This window comes from Oncorhynchus clarkii, chromosome 16 (genome assembly GCF_045791955.1).
Source record: "Oncorhynchus clarkii lewisi isolate Uvic-CL-2024 chromosome 16, UVic_Ocla_1.0, whole genome shotgun sequence".
NCBI classification, from domain to species: domain Eukaryota; kingdom Metazoa; phylum Chordata; class Actinopteri; order Salmoniformes; family Salmonidae; genus Oncorhynchus; species Oncorhynchus clarkii.
This window is the reverse complement of record NC_092162.1, coordinates 53,888,133-53,903,476: the sequence shown is the minus strand read 5'-3', so window position 1 is coordinate 53,903,476 and position 15,344 is coordinate 53,888,133. Positions and strand designations below refer to the sequence as shown.

The window sequence follows — 15,344 nt, the reverse complement described above, 5'->3', positions numbered from 1 at the left end:
ATCAGTGTCCTAGCTTTGTTGCCATAGCTTCCATGGCCTGGCACTGCCTTATCTCTGATCCTGGTTTTCCCCAGTTGGTGATGATGCCAATGATGATGATAATCTGCCAGAGGTTCCGGTTGGGCCACGCCCTCAAAGGCTGTCAGACCTCAGCATCAAGGAGAAGACTCCGCCCATCCCTGAGGGCAGTGCTTTCTTCATCTTCAGCCACACTAACCCGTAAGTATAGTGGCACCCTTTCTTGGCATTTTTCCTATTTTGTTGCCTTACAACCTGGAATTAAAATTGATTTTTGGGGGGTTTGTATCATTTGATTTACACAACATGCCTACCACTTTGAAGATGCAAAGTATTTTTTATTGTGAAACAAACAAGAAATGCAACAAAAAACTTGAGCATGCATAGCTATTTACCCCCCAAAGTCAATACTTTGTAGAGCCACCTTTTGCAGCAATTACAGCTGCAAGTCTCTTGGGGTATGTCTCTATAACATTGGCACATCTGTCCACTGGGATTTTTGCCTATTCTTCAAGGCAAAACTGCTCCAGCTCCTTCAAGTTGGATGGGTTCCGCTGGTGTATAGCAATATTTAAGTCATACTACAGATTCTCATTTGGATTGAGGTCTTGCCTTTGACTAGGCCATTCCAATACATTTAAATGTTTCCCCTTAAACCACTCGAGTGTTGCTTTGGCAGTATGCTTAGAGTATGCTCATTGTCCTGCTGGAAGGTGAACATCCATCCCAGTCTCAAATCTCTAGAAGACTGAAACAGGTTTCCCTCAAGAATTTCCCTGTATTTAGCTGTATTTAGCATCTTTCCTTCAATTCTGATCAGTTTCCCAGTCCCTGCCGATGAAAACACCCCCACAGCATGATGCTGCCACCACCATGCTTCAATGTGGGGATAGGGTTCTAGGGGTGATAAGAGTTGTTGGGTTGGCGCCTGAAGGTACCACGTTCATCTGTACAAACAATACTACACAAGTATAAACACCATGGGCCCACGCAGCCGTCATACCGCTCAGGAAGGAGACGTGTTCTGTCTCCTAGAGATGAACGTACTTTGGTGCGAAAAGTGCAAAACAATCGCAGATCCAGCAAAGGACCTTGTGAAGATGCTGGAGGAAACAAGTACAAAAGTATCTATATCCACAGTAAAACAAGTTATATATCGACATTACCTGAAAGGCCGCTCAGCAAGGAAGAAACCGCTGCTCCAAAATCGCCATAAAAAAGCCAGACTACGGTTTGCAACTGCACATGGGGACATAGATCATACTTTTTGGAGAAATGTCCTCTGGTCTGATGAAACAAAAATAGAACTGTTTGGCCATAATTACCATCGTTATGCTTGGAGGAAAAAGGGTGAGGCTTGCAAGCCAAAGTTCACCATCCCAACCGTGAAGCACAGGGTGGCAGCATCATGTTGTGGGGGTGCTTTGCTGCGGGAGGGACTGGTGCGCTTCACAAAATAGATGGCATCATGAGAAGGAATATTATGTGGATATATTGAAGCTACATCTCAAGACATCAGTCAGGAAGTTAAAGCTTGGTCGCAAATGGGTCTTCCAAATGGACAATGACCCCAAGCATACTTCCAAAGTTGTGGCAAAATGGCTTAAGGACAACAAAGTCAAGGTATTGGAGTGGCCATCACAAAGCCCTAACCTCAATCATATAGAAAATTTGTGGACAGATCTGAAAAAGCGTGTGCGAGCAAGGAGGCCTACAAACCTGACTCAGTTATACCAGGTCTGTCAGGAGGAATGGGCCAAAATTCACCCAACTTATTGAGGAAGCTTGTGGAAGGCTACCCAAAACGTTTGACCCAAGTTAAACAATTTAAAGGCAATGCTACCAAATACTAATTGAGTATATGCAAACTTCTGACCCACTGGGAATGTGATGAAATAAACAAAAGCTGAAATAAATCATTCTCTCTACTATTATTCTGACATTTCACATTCTTAAAATAAACTGGTGTTCCTAACTGACCTAAGTCTTGGAATTTGTACTCTGATTAAATGTCAGGAAAATTGAAAAACTGAGTTTAAATGTATTTGGTTAAGGTGTATGTAGACTTCCGACTTCAACTGTATACTGAGATCATGTGACAGATCATGTGACTCTTAGAATGCACACAGGTGGACTTTATTTAAGTAATTATGTGACTTCTGAAGGTAATTGGTTGCACCAGATCGTATTTAGGGGCTTCATAGCAAAGGGAAGAATACATATACACCCCCCACTTTTCAATTCTACATTTCTTTACATTTTTTGAAACAAGTTATTTTTTTCATTTCACTTCACCAATTTGGACTATTTTCTGTGTGTCCATTACATGAAATCCAAATAAAAATCATTTTAAATTACAGGTTGATAGGAGAAACGCCAAGGGGGGTGAATACTTTTGCAAGTCACTGTAGGTCTCAGTACTAAACATATGTTATAATGCACGCACACCCACGCACTCAAAAACAATGTGTGATTTCATGGCTTTTTTTCCTCAGAGTCCGGGTGGCCTGCCACAAGCTGATCAACCACCACATCTTCACCAACCTCATCCTGGTCTTCATCATGCTGAGCTCTGTGTCTCTGGCTGCTGAGGACCCCATACGGAACTTCTCTGCACGCAACATCGTATGTTTACTGCAGCAGTCTTACAGAAAAATAACATTTGATAACATCAAGATAATCTTTGCTTCCATGAAAGTAATTTGACTGTAATTTTACAGTAATGACTCTGTCACGATAATGTCTAATAGTGGCATGAAATATCTGTGTTAAAAAGAACTAAAAACCTCAAACCTATACTTCATTGCAGTAGTAATCAATTTAGGACTGTTGATGCTTTCTGAAGTTGTTGATATCATGTCAATGTGTTGATGCCTTGAACTCCTGTTAAACTTTCACATTGCTTTTTGCAGATACTTGGTTATTTTGACTATGCTTTCACGGCAATCTTTACTGTTGAGATCCTATTGAAGGTAAATGCTCTCCCCCTGTGTGTGTGTTCTGTGCTCTAGTGCTTGTGTAGTAACGCTCAGACCTTCTCGTTGCTTTCCAGATCCTAGGCTATGCAGATTATGTCTTCACTAGTATATTTACCTTTGAGATCCTGTTGAAGGTAACCAGGTTTCTGTGACAACCATAGTCTTGCTACACTCCCCCGTCTACTGTATGTCGCCTGTTTTTAAATGGCGCCTGTCTTTTTCTGCTTGTCTGTCAGCAACCATCACGGCACCTCTTTTAACCACAAACCAGTTTGGAGCCAAAAGAGGGGGAAATATGTATTTTTGTATGTTTTTGAGTGTAGCATGGATCACTCCAGTAGCATGGATCACTCCAGTAGCATGGATCACTCCAGTAGCATGGATCACTCCAGTAGCATGGATCACTCCAGTAGCATGGATCACTCCAGTAGCATGGATCACTCCAGTAGCATGGATCACTCCAGTAGCATGGATCACTCCAGTAGCATGGATCACTGCAGTAGCATGGATCACTCCAGTAGCATGGATCACTCCAGTAGCATGGATCACTCCAGTAGCATGGATCACTGCAGTAGCATGGATCACTCCAGTAGCATGGATCACTCCAGTAGCATGGATCACTCCAGTAGCATGGATCACTGCAGTAGCATGGATCACTCCAGTAGCATGGATCACTGCAGTAGCATGGATCACTCCAGTAGCATGGATCACTCCAGTAGCATGGATCACTGCCTTGTTATTGTGTCCAGTTTTAACTGCACCCTGTAAAGATGAGGGTTCATTGTAGGTCACCTCTTTGTGAACCTTACCCTGGTCTGTTTGTACATTAGCCAACAACTCCTTTGTCATTGTCAGTTTGGCTTATGCTAAAGCAACCAGGTTAGGAGATCCTTGACATGTTTCCCCAGACCCAATTCTCTTCTGCTGTTCAGCCCCCACCTGTGTGATCTCTTTGCTTCATGTGAAGGCTCACATCTGCATCAATTTCTATCGGTCAGACGCTTGTTTTGGTATGATTGTTTTGAGTACTTCCACAGAGTATGCATGAAACCATGACACACATGAATGACTCTGAAGCAATTAGACTATTTTGAATGCAACCTCCCCCCTCTCTGGTTTGGGAGGCTTTCATACACTTCTGTACCGCTCTACTGATGCAAGTCTCATGTTTTGTGTTTTAAGCCTGGGCTTAAATATGCAAATGACAGAACCAATAGATTACCTGTAGATTCAAGGAACATGGGTTGAGCTTTGTTCTAATCTATAAAGGAAATGAATAGCATATCTCTGAAATAATGTTTTATTTTTTGTTGTGTTTGTTGGTTGCTGTTAAAACCAGTTTTTGTTCTATTGAAATACCCTTCATGTCTTATTGAGCAGAATGTGTAGGAGTTTGAGTAAGATTAGAAGGAACTAGATCTGTATCAGTGTGTGTAGGTGTGTTTGTCTGCACACTCTGAGAAAGAGCGCGTGTCAACAGATGTAGAATCTTAGCTTGATCATCCGGTTGTAGTAGAACTTTCCTGAAATGCAGGACATTTAAAACGTGTCGTGTATTTGAGGTTTAAAATGAATCAAACCCCACAAAAAAATCTGTTAATTAGAATCCACATAATAATTCACATTTCCTGTTATTATTTTCCTGCTGTAGCAAACTGGCTCAAATGAAGATCCTACATGTCTAGCTCATCTACAGTTGTAGCTGAACCTGTTGTGTGTCTGGTATGAGATGGCCTAGTGTATAGGTCAGTATACCTGATGCCGGTCTCCCTGTGCTCTCTAGATGACAGCTTTTGGGGCTTTCCTCCATAAAGGAGCCTTCTGCAGGAACTACTTCAACCTGCTGGACCTACTGGTGGTTGGAGTCTCTCTGGTGTCCTTTGGCATTCAGTACGTAAAAATGAATCAATTGGTCGATTGGTGAATCAATTGGTCGATCAATCGATTGATCGATCCATCAAGCAAGAAATAAATAAATCATTCAATCAGTCAGTGATGTGGCCATAACTGTCTGTGTTTGGTGTTCAGGTCATCTGCCATCTCTGTGGTGAAGATCTTGCGTGTGTTGAGGGTGTTGCGGCCCCTGAGGGCCATCAACAGAGCCAAGGGCCTCAAGGTGAGACGGGGGGCCAGTGGGCCACAGTGTAACAACTGTTTAACAACACACCCTCAAGATAACTGAATACTGAAGTCGCCCGTTTGTAAATCACCAGGCTAAGGGTACAGGGTCCAATAAGGTCATTCATCCATGACCTTTTCTCTCTTGTCTCCTCTGTTTTTAACCCTTGACCCTGCAGCATGTGGTCCAGTGTGTATTTGTGGCCATCAGGACCATTGGCAACATCATGATCGTCACCACGCTGCTACAGTTCATGTTCGCCTGCATAGGAGTGCAGCTATTCAAGGTGCCTACCGCCACTACAGTGTTAACACTCATAAAGTATTGTCTAGTCTATGCATGATGCAGTAGTTATATGTGTGGTTATGTGTGTGTAATATGTGTGACAGATGGGCAGCTGTTAAACGTTCTGTTCTCTCAGGGCAAGTTCTATCGCTGCACAGACGAGGCCAAGTCCAGCCCGGAGGAATGCAAGTGAGTTTGATTGCTCTTTGTTCAAACATAAGGACTGGAGTTCTGAGACCCAGATATGTGTCTGTGTCTGTTTGGAAATACCGATGATTATGTAGATACATAGATTTAGATGTATAACTCCTCTCTCTCTCTCTTGTAGAGGCACATACATCCTGTATAAGGATGGAGATACAGCGTTGCCTGCAGTTAGGGAGAGGATCTGGTACAACAGTGACTTCACCTTTGACAACGTCCTCATGGCCATGATGGCTCTGTTCACCGTCTCTACATTTGAAGGCTGGCCTGCGTAAGAGCCTCTCACAGATGCACGCATGCGCACACACACACTCATGCACGTGCACACACACACACACACACAGCAAATGCACATGTGAATATGCACACTTCCACGTATGCACATCCAGACAGACATACATTTTGACGAACCATCTCACTAATTAGTTTGCGTTTGTTTCTGTGTCTCAGTCTGCTGTACAAGGCCATCGACTCCAACCGAGAGAATATGGGTCCCATCTACAACTACCGCGTGGAGATCTCCATCTTCTTCATCATCTACATCATCATCATCGCCTTCTTCATGATGAACATCTTTGTCGGTTTCGTCATCGTCACCTTCCAGGAGCAGGGAGAGAAAGAGTACAAGAACTGTGAGCTGGACAAGAACCAGGTAACAACCTAGTTAGTGTTAGTGTGTGTGTGTGTGAATGCTTGTATGTGTGTTGTGTGTATGTGAACATAAATATGTACAGTACTGTGCAAAAGTTTTAGGCAGGTGTGAAAAAATGCTTTAAGTAAGAATGCTTTCAAAAATAGACATGTTAATAGATTATATTTATAAATTAAATAAATGCAAAGTGAGTGAACTGAAGAAAACTTTACATCAAATCAATATTTGCCTTCAAAACAGCATCAATTCTTCCAGGTACACTTGTACAAAGTCAGGGATTTTGCAGACATATAGTCAGGTGTATGATTAAACAATTATACCAAACAGGTGCTCATGATCATCAATTCAATATCTAGGTTGAAACACAATCATTAACTCTGACGTGGGAACAAGGCCAAGCGACTCAACTATGCACGAAAACACAGGAACTGGGGTGCAGAAAAATGGCAGCAGGTGCTCTGGACTGAAATATTTGTCTGTAGCAGAAGGCAGTTTGTTCTCCGAAGGGCTGGAGAGCGGAACACAAATTAGTGTCTGCAGGCAACAGTGGAGCATTGTGGAGGTTCAACAGTGGAGCATTGTGGAGGTTCAACAGTGGAGCATTGTGGAGGTTCAACAGTGGAGCATTGTGGAGGTTCAACAGTGGAGCATTGTGGAGGTTCAACAGTGGAGCATTGTGGAGGTTCAACGGTGGAGCATTGTGGAGGTTCAACAGTGGAGCATTGTGGAGGTTCAACGGTGGAGCATTGTGGAAGTTCAACAGTGGAGCATTGTGGAGGTTCAACAGTGGAGCATTGTGGAGGTTCAACGGTGGAGCATTGTGGATGTCCAACAGTGGAGCATTGTGGAGGTTCAACAGTGGAGTATTGTGGAGGTTCCTTGCATGTTTGGGGCTACATTTCTGCAAATGGAGTTGGTGATTTGGACGGAATTAATGGTATCCTCAATGCTGAGAAGTACAGACAGATCCTTATCCATCATGCAATACCATCAGGGAGGCATCTGATTGGCCCCAAAGGTATTCTGCAGCATGACAACGACCCCAAACATACAGCGAAAGTCCTTAAGAACTATCATTTTTTTTACTCCCTTTTCTCCCCAATTTCGTGGCATCCAATTGTTAGTAGTTACTATCTTGTCTCATCGCTACAACTCCCATACGGGCTCGGGAGAGACGAAGGACGAAAGCCATGCGTCCTCCGATACACAACCCAACCAAGCCACACTGCTTCTTAACACAGCGCGCATCCAACCCGGAAGCCAGCCGCACCAATGTGTCAGAGGAAACACCGTGCACCTGGCGACCTGGTTAGTGTGCACTGCGCCCGCCCCGCCACAGGAGTCGCTAGAGCGCTATGAGACAAGGATATCCCTACCGGCCAAACGCTCCCTAACCCGGACGACGCTAGGCCATTGTGCGTCACCCCATGGACCTCCCGGTCGCGACAGAGCCTGGGCGCGAACCCAGAGTCTCTGGTGGCACAGCTACACAGGCCCCCATTAAGAACTATATTCAGTGTAAAGAAGAACAAGGAGTCCTGGAAATGATGGTTCGGCCCCCACAGAGCCCTGATCTCAACATCATTGAGTGTGTCTGGGATTACATGAAGAGAGAGAAGCCCGTGAGGCTGCCTAAATCCACAGAAGAACTGTGGTTAGTTCTCCAAGATGTTTGGACCAACCTACCTGCCAAGTTCCTTCAAAAACTGTGTGCAAGTGTACCTAGAAGAATTGATGCTGTTTTGAAGGCAAAGGGTGGCCACACCAAATATTGATTTGATGTAGATTTTTTTTCGTTTCACTCACTTTGCATTTAGTTAATTGATAAATAAACTATTAACATGTCTATTTTTGAAAGCATTCTTACTTAACAGCATTTTTTCACACCTGCATAAATCTTTTGCACAGCACTGTATGTGTGTGTATTTCTGTGTATTACTGCGTGTTTTATCTCCCCTCTCCTCTCTCTAGCGTCAGTGTGTGGAGTATGCTCTGAAGGCTCGTCCACTGAGAAGGTACATCCCTAAGAACCCCTACCAGTATAAGTTCTGGTATGTGGTCAACTCCACAGGCTTTGAGTACGTCATGTTCGTCCTCATCATCCTCAACACACTGTGTCTGGCCATCCAGGTGAGTCCCTTTCCTGCCATACATGTATAGTCCGATCTCTGTCTCTCTCTATGTCTCTATATCCTGGTCTATCTCTGTCTCTATGTCTCTATCTCTGTCTCTCTCTATGTCTCTGTCTCTATGTCTCTATCTCTGTCTCTCTCTGTGTCTCTATGTCTCTATCTCTGTCTCTCTCTATGTCTCTGTCTCTATGTCTCTATCTCTGTCTCTCTCTGTGTCTCTATATCCTGGTCTATCTCTCTCTATGTCTCTATCTCTGTCTCTCTCTATGTCTCTGTCTCTATGTCTCTATCTCTGTCTCTCTCTGTGTCTCTATGTCTCTATCTCTGTCTCTCTCTATGTCTCTGTCTCTATGTCTCTATCTCTGTCTCTCTCTGTGTCTCTATATCCTGGTCTATCTCTGTCTCTATGTCTCTATCTCTGTCTCTCTCTATGTCTCTGTCTCTATGTCTCTATCTCTGTCTCTCTCTATGTCTCTGTCTCTATGTCTCTATCTCTGTCTCTCTCTGTGTCTCTATGTCTCTATCTCTGTCTCTCTCTATGTCTCTGTCTCTATGTCTCTATCTCTGTCTCTCTCTGTGTCTCTATATCCTGGTCTATCTCTCTCTATGTCTCTATCTCTGTCTCTCTCTATGTCTCTGTATCCGGGTCTATCTCTGTCTCTCTCTATGTCTCTATATCCTGGTCTATCTCTGTCTCTTTCTGTGTCTCTATATCCTGGTCTATCTCTGTCTCTCTCTCTGTCTCTATATCCTGGTCTATCTCTGTCTCTCTCTATGTCTCTATATCCTGGTCTATCTCTGTCTCTATATCCTGGTATATCTCTGTCTCTCTCTATGTCTATATATCCTGGTCTATCTCTGTCTCTCTCTATGTCTCTATATCCTGGTCTATCTCTGTCTCTCTCTATGTCTCTGTATCCAGGTCTATCTCTGTCTCTATATCCTGGTCTATCTCTGTCTCTTTCTGTGTCTCTATATCCTGGTCTATCTCTGTCTCTCTATATGTCTCTATATCCGGGTCTATCTCTGTCTCTCTCTATGTCTCTATATCCTGGTCTATCTCTGTCTCTATGTCTCTATATCCTGGTCTATCTCTGTCTCTCTCTATGTCTCTATATCCTAGTCTATATCTGTCTCTCTCTGTGTTTCTATATCCTGGTCTATCTCTGTCTCTCTCTATGTCTCTATATCCTGGTCTATCTCTGTCTCTCTCTATGTCTCTATATCCGGGTCTATCTCTGTCTCTTTCTGTGTCTCTATATCCTGGTCTATCTCTGTCTCTCTATATGTCTCTATATCCTGGTCTATCTCTGTCTCTCTCTATGTCTCTATATCCTGGTCTATCTCTGTCTCTTTCTGTGTCTCTATATCCTGGTCTATCTCTGTCTCTCTCTCTGTCTCTATATCCTGGTCTATCTCTGTCTCTCTCTATGTCTCTATATCCTGGTCTATCTCTGTCTCTCTCTATGTCTCTATATCCGGGTCTATCTCTGTCTCTTTCTGTGTCTCTATATCCTGGTCTATCTCTGTCTCTCTATATGTCTCTATATCCTGGTCTATCTCTGTCTCTCTCTATGTCTCTATATCCTGGTCTATCTCTGTCTCTTTCTGTGTCTCTATATCCTGGTCTATCTCTGTCTCTCTCTCTGTCTCTATATCCTGGTCTATCTCTGTCTCTCTCTCTGTCTCTATATCCTGGTCTATCGCTGTCTCTCTATATGTCTCTATATCCGGGTCTATCTCTGTCTCTCTCTATGTCTCTATATCCTGGTCTATCTCTGTCTCTATGTCTCTATATCATGGTCTATCTCTGTCTCTCTCTATGTCTCTATATCCGGGTCTATCTCTGTCTCTATGTCTCTGTATCCTGGTCCATCTCTGTCTCTCTCTGTGTCTCTATATCCGGGTCTGTCTATCTCTGTCTCTATATCCGGGTCTATCTCTGTCTCTATGTCTCTATATCTGGGTCTATCTCTGTCTCTCTCTGTGTCTCTATATCTGTGTCTATCTCTGTCTCTATGTCTCTATATCTGGGTCTATCTCTGTCTCTATATCCTGGTCTATCTCTGTCTCTCTCTGTGTCTCTATATCTGGGTCTATCTCTGTCTCTATGTCTCTATCTCTGTCTCTATATCCGGGTCTATCTCTGTCTCTCTCTATGTCTCTGTATCCAGGTCTATCTCTGTCTCTATATCCTGGTCTATCTCTGTCTCTTTCTGTGTCTCTATATCCTGGTCTATCTCTGTCTCTCTATATGTCTCTATATCCGGGTCTATCTCTGTCTCTCTCTATGTCTCTATATCCTGGTCTATCTCTGTCTCTATGTCTCTATATCCTGGTCTATCTCTGTCTCTCTCTATGTCTCTATATCCGGGTCTATCTCTGTCTCTATGTCTCTGTATCCTGGTCTATCTCTGTCTCTCTCTGTGTCTCTATATCCGGGTCTGTCTATCTCTGTCTCTATATCCGGGTCTATCTCTGTCTCTATGTCTCTATATCTGGGTCTATCTCTGTCTTTATATCCTGGTCTATCTCTGTCTCTCTCTGTGTCTCTATATCTGGGTCTATCTCTGTCTCTATGTCTCTATCTCTGTCTCTATATCCGGGTCTATCTCTGTCTCTCTCTATGTCTCTGTATCCAGGTCTATCTCTGTCTCTATATCCTGGTCTCTCAATTCAATTCAATTCAATTCAATTCAAGGGCTTTATTGGCATGGGAAACATGTGTTAACATTGCCAAAGCAAGTGAGGTAGACAACATACAAAGTGAAAATATAAAGTGAAAAACAACAAAAATTAACAGTAAACATTACACATACAGAGGTTTCAAAACAGTAAAGACATTACAAATGCCATATTATATATATATACAGTGTTTTAACAATGTACAAATGGTTAAAGGACACAAGATAAAATAAATAAGCATAAATATGGGTTGTATTTACAATGGTGTGTGTTCTTCACTGGTTGCCCTTTTCTCGTGGCAACAGGTCACAAATCTTGCTGCTGTGATGGCACACTGTGGAATTTCACCCAGTAGATATGGGAGTTTTTCAAATTTGGATTTGTTTTCGAATTCTTTGTGGATCTGTGTAATCTGAGGGAAATATGTCTCTCTAATATGGTCATACATTGGGCAGGAGGTTAGGAAGTGCAGCTCAGTTTCCACCTCATTTTGTGGGCAGTGAGCACATAGCCTGTCTTCTTTTGAGAGCCATGTCTGCCTACGGCGGCCTTTCTCAATAGCAAGGCTATGCTCACTGAGTCTGTACATAGTCAAAGCTTTCCTTAATTTTGGGTCAGTCACAGTGGTCAGGTATTCTGCCGCTGTGTACTCTCTGTTTAGGGCCAAATAGCATTCTAGTTTGCTCTGTTTTTTTGTTAATTCTTTCCAATGTGTCAAGTAATTATCTTTTTGTTTTCTCATGATTTGGTTGGGTCTAATTGTGCTGTTGTCCTGGGGCTCTGTAGGGTGTGTTTGTGTTTGTGAACAGAGCCCCAGGACCAGCTTGCTTAGGGGACTCTTCTCCAGGTTCATCTCTCTGTAGGTGATGGCTTTGTTATGGAAGGTTTGTGAATCACTTCCTTTTAGGTGGTTGTAGAATTTAACGGCTCTTTTCTGGATTTTGATAATTAGTGGGTATCGGCCTAATTCTGCTCTGCATGCATTATTTGGTGTTCTACGTTGTACACGGAGGATATTTTTGCAGAATTCTGCGTGCAGAGTCTCAATTTGGTGTTTGTCCCATTTTGTGAAGTCTTGGTTGGTGAGCGGACCCCAGACCTCACAACCATAAAGGGCAATGGGCTCTATGACTGATTCAAGTATTTTTAGCCAAATCCTAATTGGTATGTTGAAATTTATGTTTCTTTTGATGGCATAGAATGCCCTTCTTGCCTTGTCTCTCAGATCGTTCACAGCTTTGTGGAAGTTACCTGTGGCGCTGATGTTTAGGCCAAGGTATGTATAGTTTTTTGTGTGCTCTAGGGCAACAGTGTCTAGATTGAATTTGTATTTGTGGTCCTGGTGACTGGACCTTTTTTGGAACACCATTATTTTGGTCTTACTGAGATTTACTGTCAGGGCCCAGGTCTGACAGAATCTGTGCATAAGATCTAGGTGCTGCTGTAGGCCCTTCCTTGGTTGGTTCTGTGTCTCTATATCCCGGTCTATCTCTGTCTCTCTATATGTCTCTATATCCGGGTCTCTCTCTGTCTCTCTCTATGTCTCTATATCCTGGTCTATCTCTGTCTCTCTCTATGTCTCTATATCCTGGTCTATCTCTGTCTCTCTCTATGTCTCTATATCCTGGTCTATCTCTGTCTCTTTCTGTGTCTCTATATCCTGGTCTATCTCTGTCTCTCTATATGTCTCTATATCCGGGTCTATCTCTGTCTCTCTCTATGTCTCTATATCCTGGTCTATCTCTGTCTCTATGTCTCTATATCATGGTCTATCTCTGTCTCTCTCTATGTCTCTATATCCGGGTCTATCTCTGTCTCTATGTCTCTGTATCCTGGTCCATCTCTGTCTCTCTCTGTGTCTCTATATCCGGGTCTGTCTATCTCTGTCTCTATATCCGGGTCTATCTCTGTCTCTATGTCTCTATATCTGGGTCTATCTCTGTCTCTATATCCGGGTCTATCTCTGTCTCTATGTCTCTATATCTGGGTCTATCTCTGTCTCTCTCTGTGTCTCTATATCTGGGTCTATCTCTGTCTCTATGTCTCTATATCTGGGTCTATCTCTGTCTCTATATCCTGGTCTATCTCTGTCTCTCTCTGTGTCTCTATATCTGGGTCTATCTCTGTCTCTATCTCTGTCTCTATATCCTGGTCTATCTCTGTCTCTCTCTATGTCTCTGTATCCAGGTCTATCTCTGTCTCTATATCCTGGTCTATCTCTGTCTCTTTCTGTGTCTCTATATCCTGGTCTATCTCTGTCTCTCTATATGTCTCTATATCCGGGTCTATCTCTGTCTCTCTCTATGTCTCTATATCCTGGTCTATCTCTGTCTCTATGTCTCTATATCCTGGTCTATCTCTGTCTCTCTCTATGTCTCTATATCCGGGTCTATCTCTGTCTCTATGTCTCTGTATCCTGGTCTATCTCTGTCTCTCTCTGTGTCTCTATATCCGGGTCTGTCTATCTCTGTCTCTATATCCGGGTCTATCTCTGTCTCTATGTCTCTATATCTGGGTCTATCTCTGTCTTTATATCCTGGTCTATCTCTGTCTCTCTCTGTGTCTCTATTTCTGGGTCTATCTCTGTCTCTATGTCTCTATCTCTGTCTCTATATCCGGGTCTATATCTGTCTCTCTCTATGTCTCTGTATCCAGGTCTATCTCTGTCTCTATATCCTGGTCTATCTCTGTCTCTCTCTGTGTCTCTATGTCCTGGTCTATCTCTGTCTCTCTCTGTGTCTCTATATCCGGGTCTATCTCTGTCTCTATGTCTCTATATCCTGGTCTATCTCTGTCTCTCTCTATGTCTCTATATCCGGGTCTATCTCTGTCTCTGTGTCTCTATATCCGGGTCTATCTCTGTCTCTATGTCTCTATATCCTGGTCTATCTCTGTCTCTCTCTATGTCTCTATATCTGGGTCTATCTCTGTCTCTATGTCTCTATATCCGGGTCTATCTCTGTCTCTCTCTATGTCTCTATATCCTGGTCTATCTCTGTCTCTGTGTCTCTATATCCTGGTCTATCTCTGTCTCTCTCTATGTCTCTATATCTGGGTCTATCTCTGTCTCTATGTCTCTATATCCGGGTCTATCTCTGTCTCTCTCTATGTCTCTATATCCTGGTCTATCTCTGTCTCTGTGTCTCTATATCCTGGTCTATATCTGTCTCTCTCTATGTCTCTGTATCCAGGTCTATCTCTGTCTCTATATCCTGGTCTATCTCTGTCTCTCTCTGTGTCTCTATGTCCTGGTCTATCTCTGTCTCTCTCTGTGTCTCTATATCCGGGTCTATCTCTGTCTCTATGTCTCTATATCCTGGTCTATCTCTGTCTCTCTCTATGTCTCTATATCCGGGTCTATCTCTGTCTCTGTGTCTCTATATCCGGGTCTATCTCTGTCTCTATGTCTCTATATCCTGGTCTATCTCTGTCTCTCTCTATGTCTCTATATCTGGGTCTATCTCTGTCTCTATGTCTCTATATCCGGGTCTATCTCTGTCTCTCTCTATGTCTCTATATCCGGGTCTATCTCTGTCTCTATGTCTCTATATCCTGGTCTATCTCTGTCTCTCTCTATGTCTCTATATCTGGGTCTATCTCTGTCTCTATGTCTCTATATCCGGGTCTATCTCTGTGTCTCTATATCCTGGTCTATCTCTGTCTCTCTCTATGTCTCTATATCCGGGTCTATCTCTGTCTCTCTCTGTGTCTCTATATCCTGGTCTATCTCTGTCTCTCTCTATGTCTCTATATCCGGGTCTATCTCTGTCTCTCTCTGTGTCTCTATATCCGGGTCTATCTCTGTCTCTCTCTCTGTCTCTATATCTGGGTCTATCTCTGTCTCTCTCTATGTCTCTATATCCGAGTCTATCTCTGTCTTTCTTTGTGTCTTTATATCTGGGTCTATGTCTGTCTCTCTCTATGTCTCTATATCCGGGTCTATATCTGTCTCTCTCTGTGTCTCTATATCCAAGTCTATCTCTGTCTTTCTTTGTGTCTTTATATCTGGGTCTATCTCTGTCTCTCTCTATGTCTATATCTGGGTCTATCTCTGTCTCTCTCTGTGTCTCTATATCCTGGTCTATCTCTGTCTTTCTTTGTGTCTTTATATCTGGGTCTATCTCTGTCTCTCTCTGTGTGTCTCTATATCTGAGTCTATCTCTGTCTCTCTTTGTGTCTCTATATCTGAGTCTATCTCTCTGTCCCACTATGCCTTTCTGTCTCTCTGTTCTGCATTTCATAAACTGTAAATTAATTTCTCTGCTCATCCT

The 15,344-nt window shown here is 43.1% G+C and overlaps 1 protein-coding gene across 1 annotated transcript in view; it reads left to right on the top strand.

Annotated features, from left to right (window-relative positions):
* Positions 1-15,344, top strand: part of LOC139368732 (voltage-dependent L-type calcium channel subunit alpha-1D-like) — a 119,241-nt gene that overhangs the window by 76,412 nt on the left and 27,485 nt on the right. Inside the window, exons 19-28 of the mRNA XM_071108028.1 lie at positions 75-219; positions 2,514-2,643; positions 2,931-2,990; positions 4,780-4,886; positions 5,025-5,112; positions 5,294-5,401; positions 5,537-5,589; positions 5,729-5,875; positions 6,055-6,256; positions 8,228-8,386. Coding sequence (XP_070964129.1) covers positions 75-219; positions 2,514-2,643; positions 2,931-2,990; positions 4,780-4,886; positions 5,025-5,112; positions 5,294-5,401; positions 5,537-5,589; positions 5,729-5,875; positions 6,055-6,256; positions 8,228-8,386 — 1,199 coding nt within the window. The remainder of the gene's footprint in view (positions 1-74; positions 220-2,513; positions 2,644-2,930; positions 2,991-4,779; positions 4,887-5,024; positions 5,113-5,293; positions 5,402-5,536; positions 5,590-5,728; positions 5,876-6,054; positions 6,257-8,227; positions 8,387-15,344) is intronic.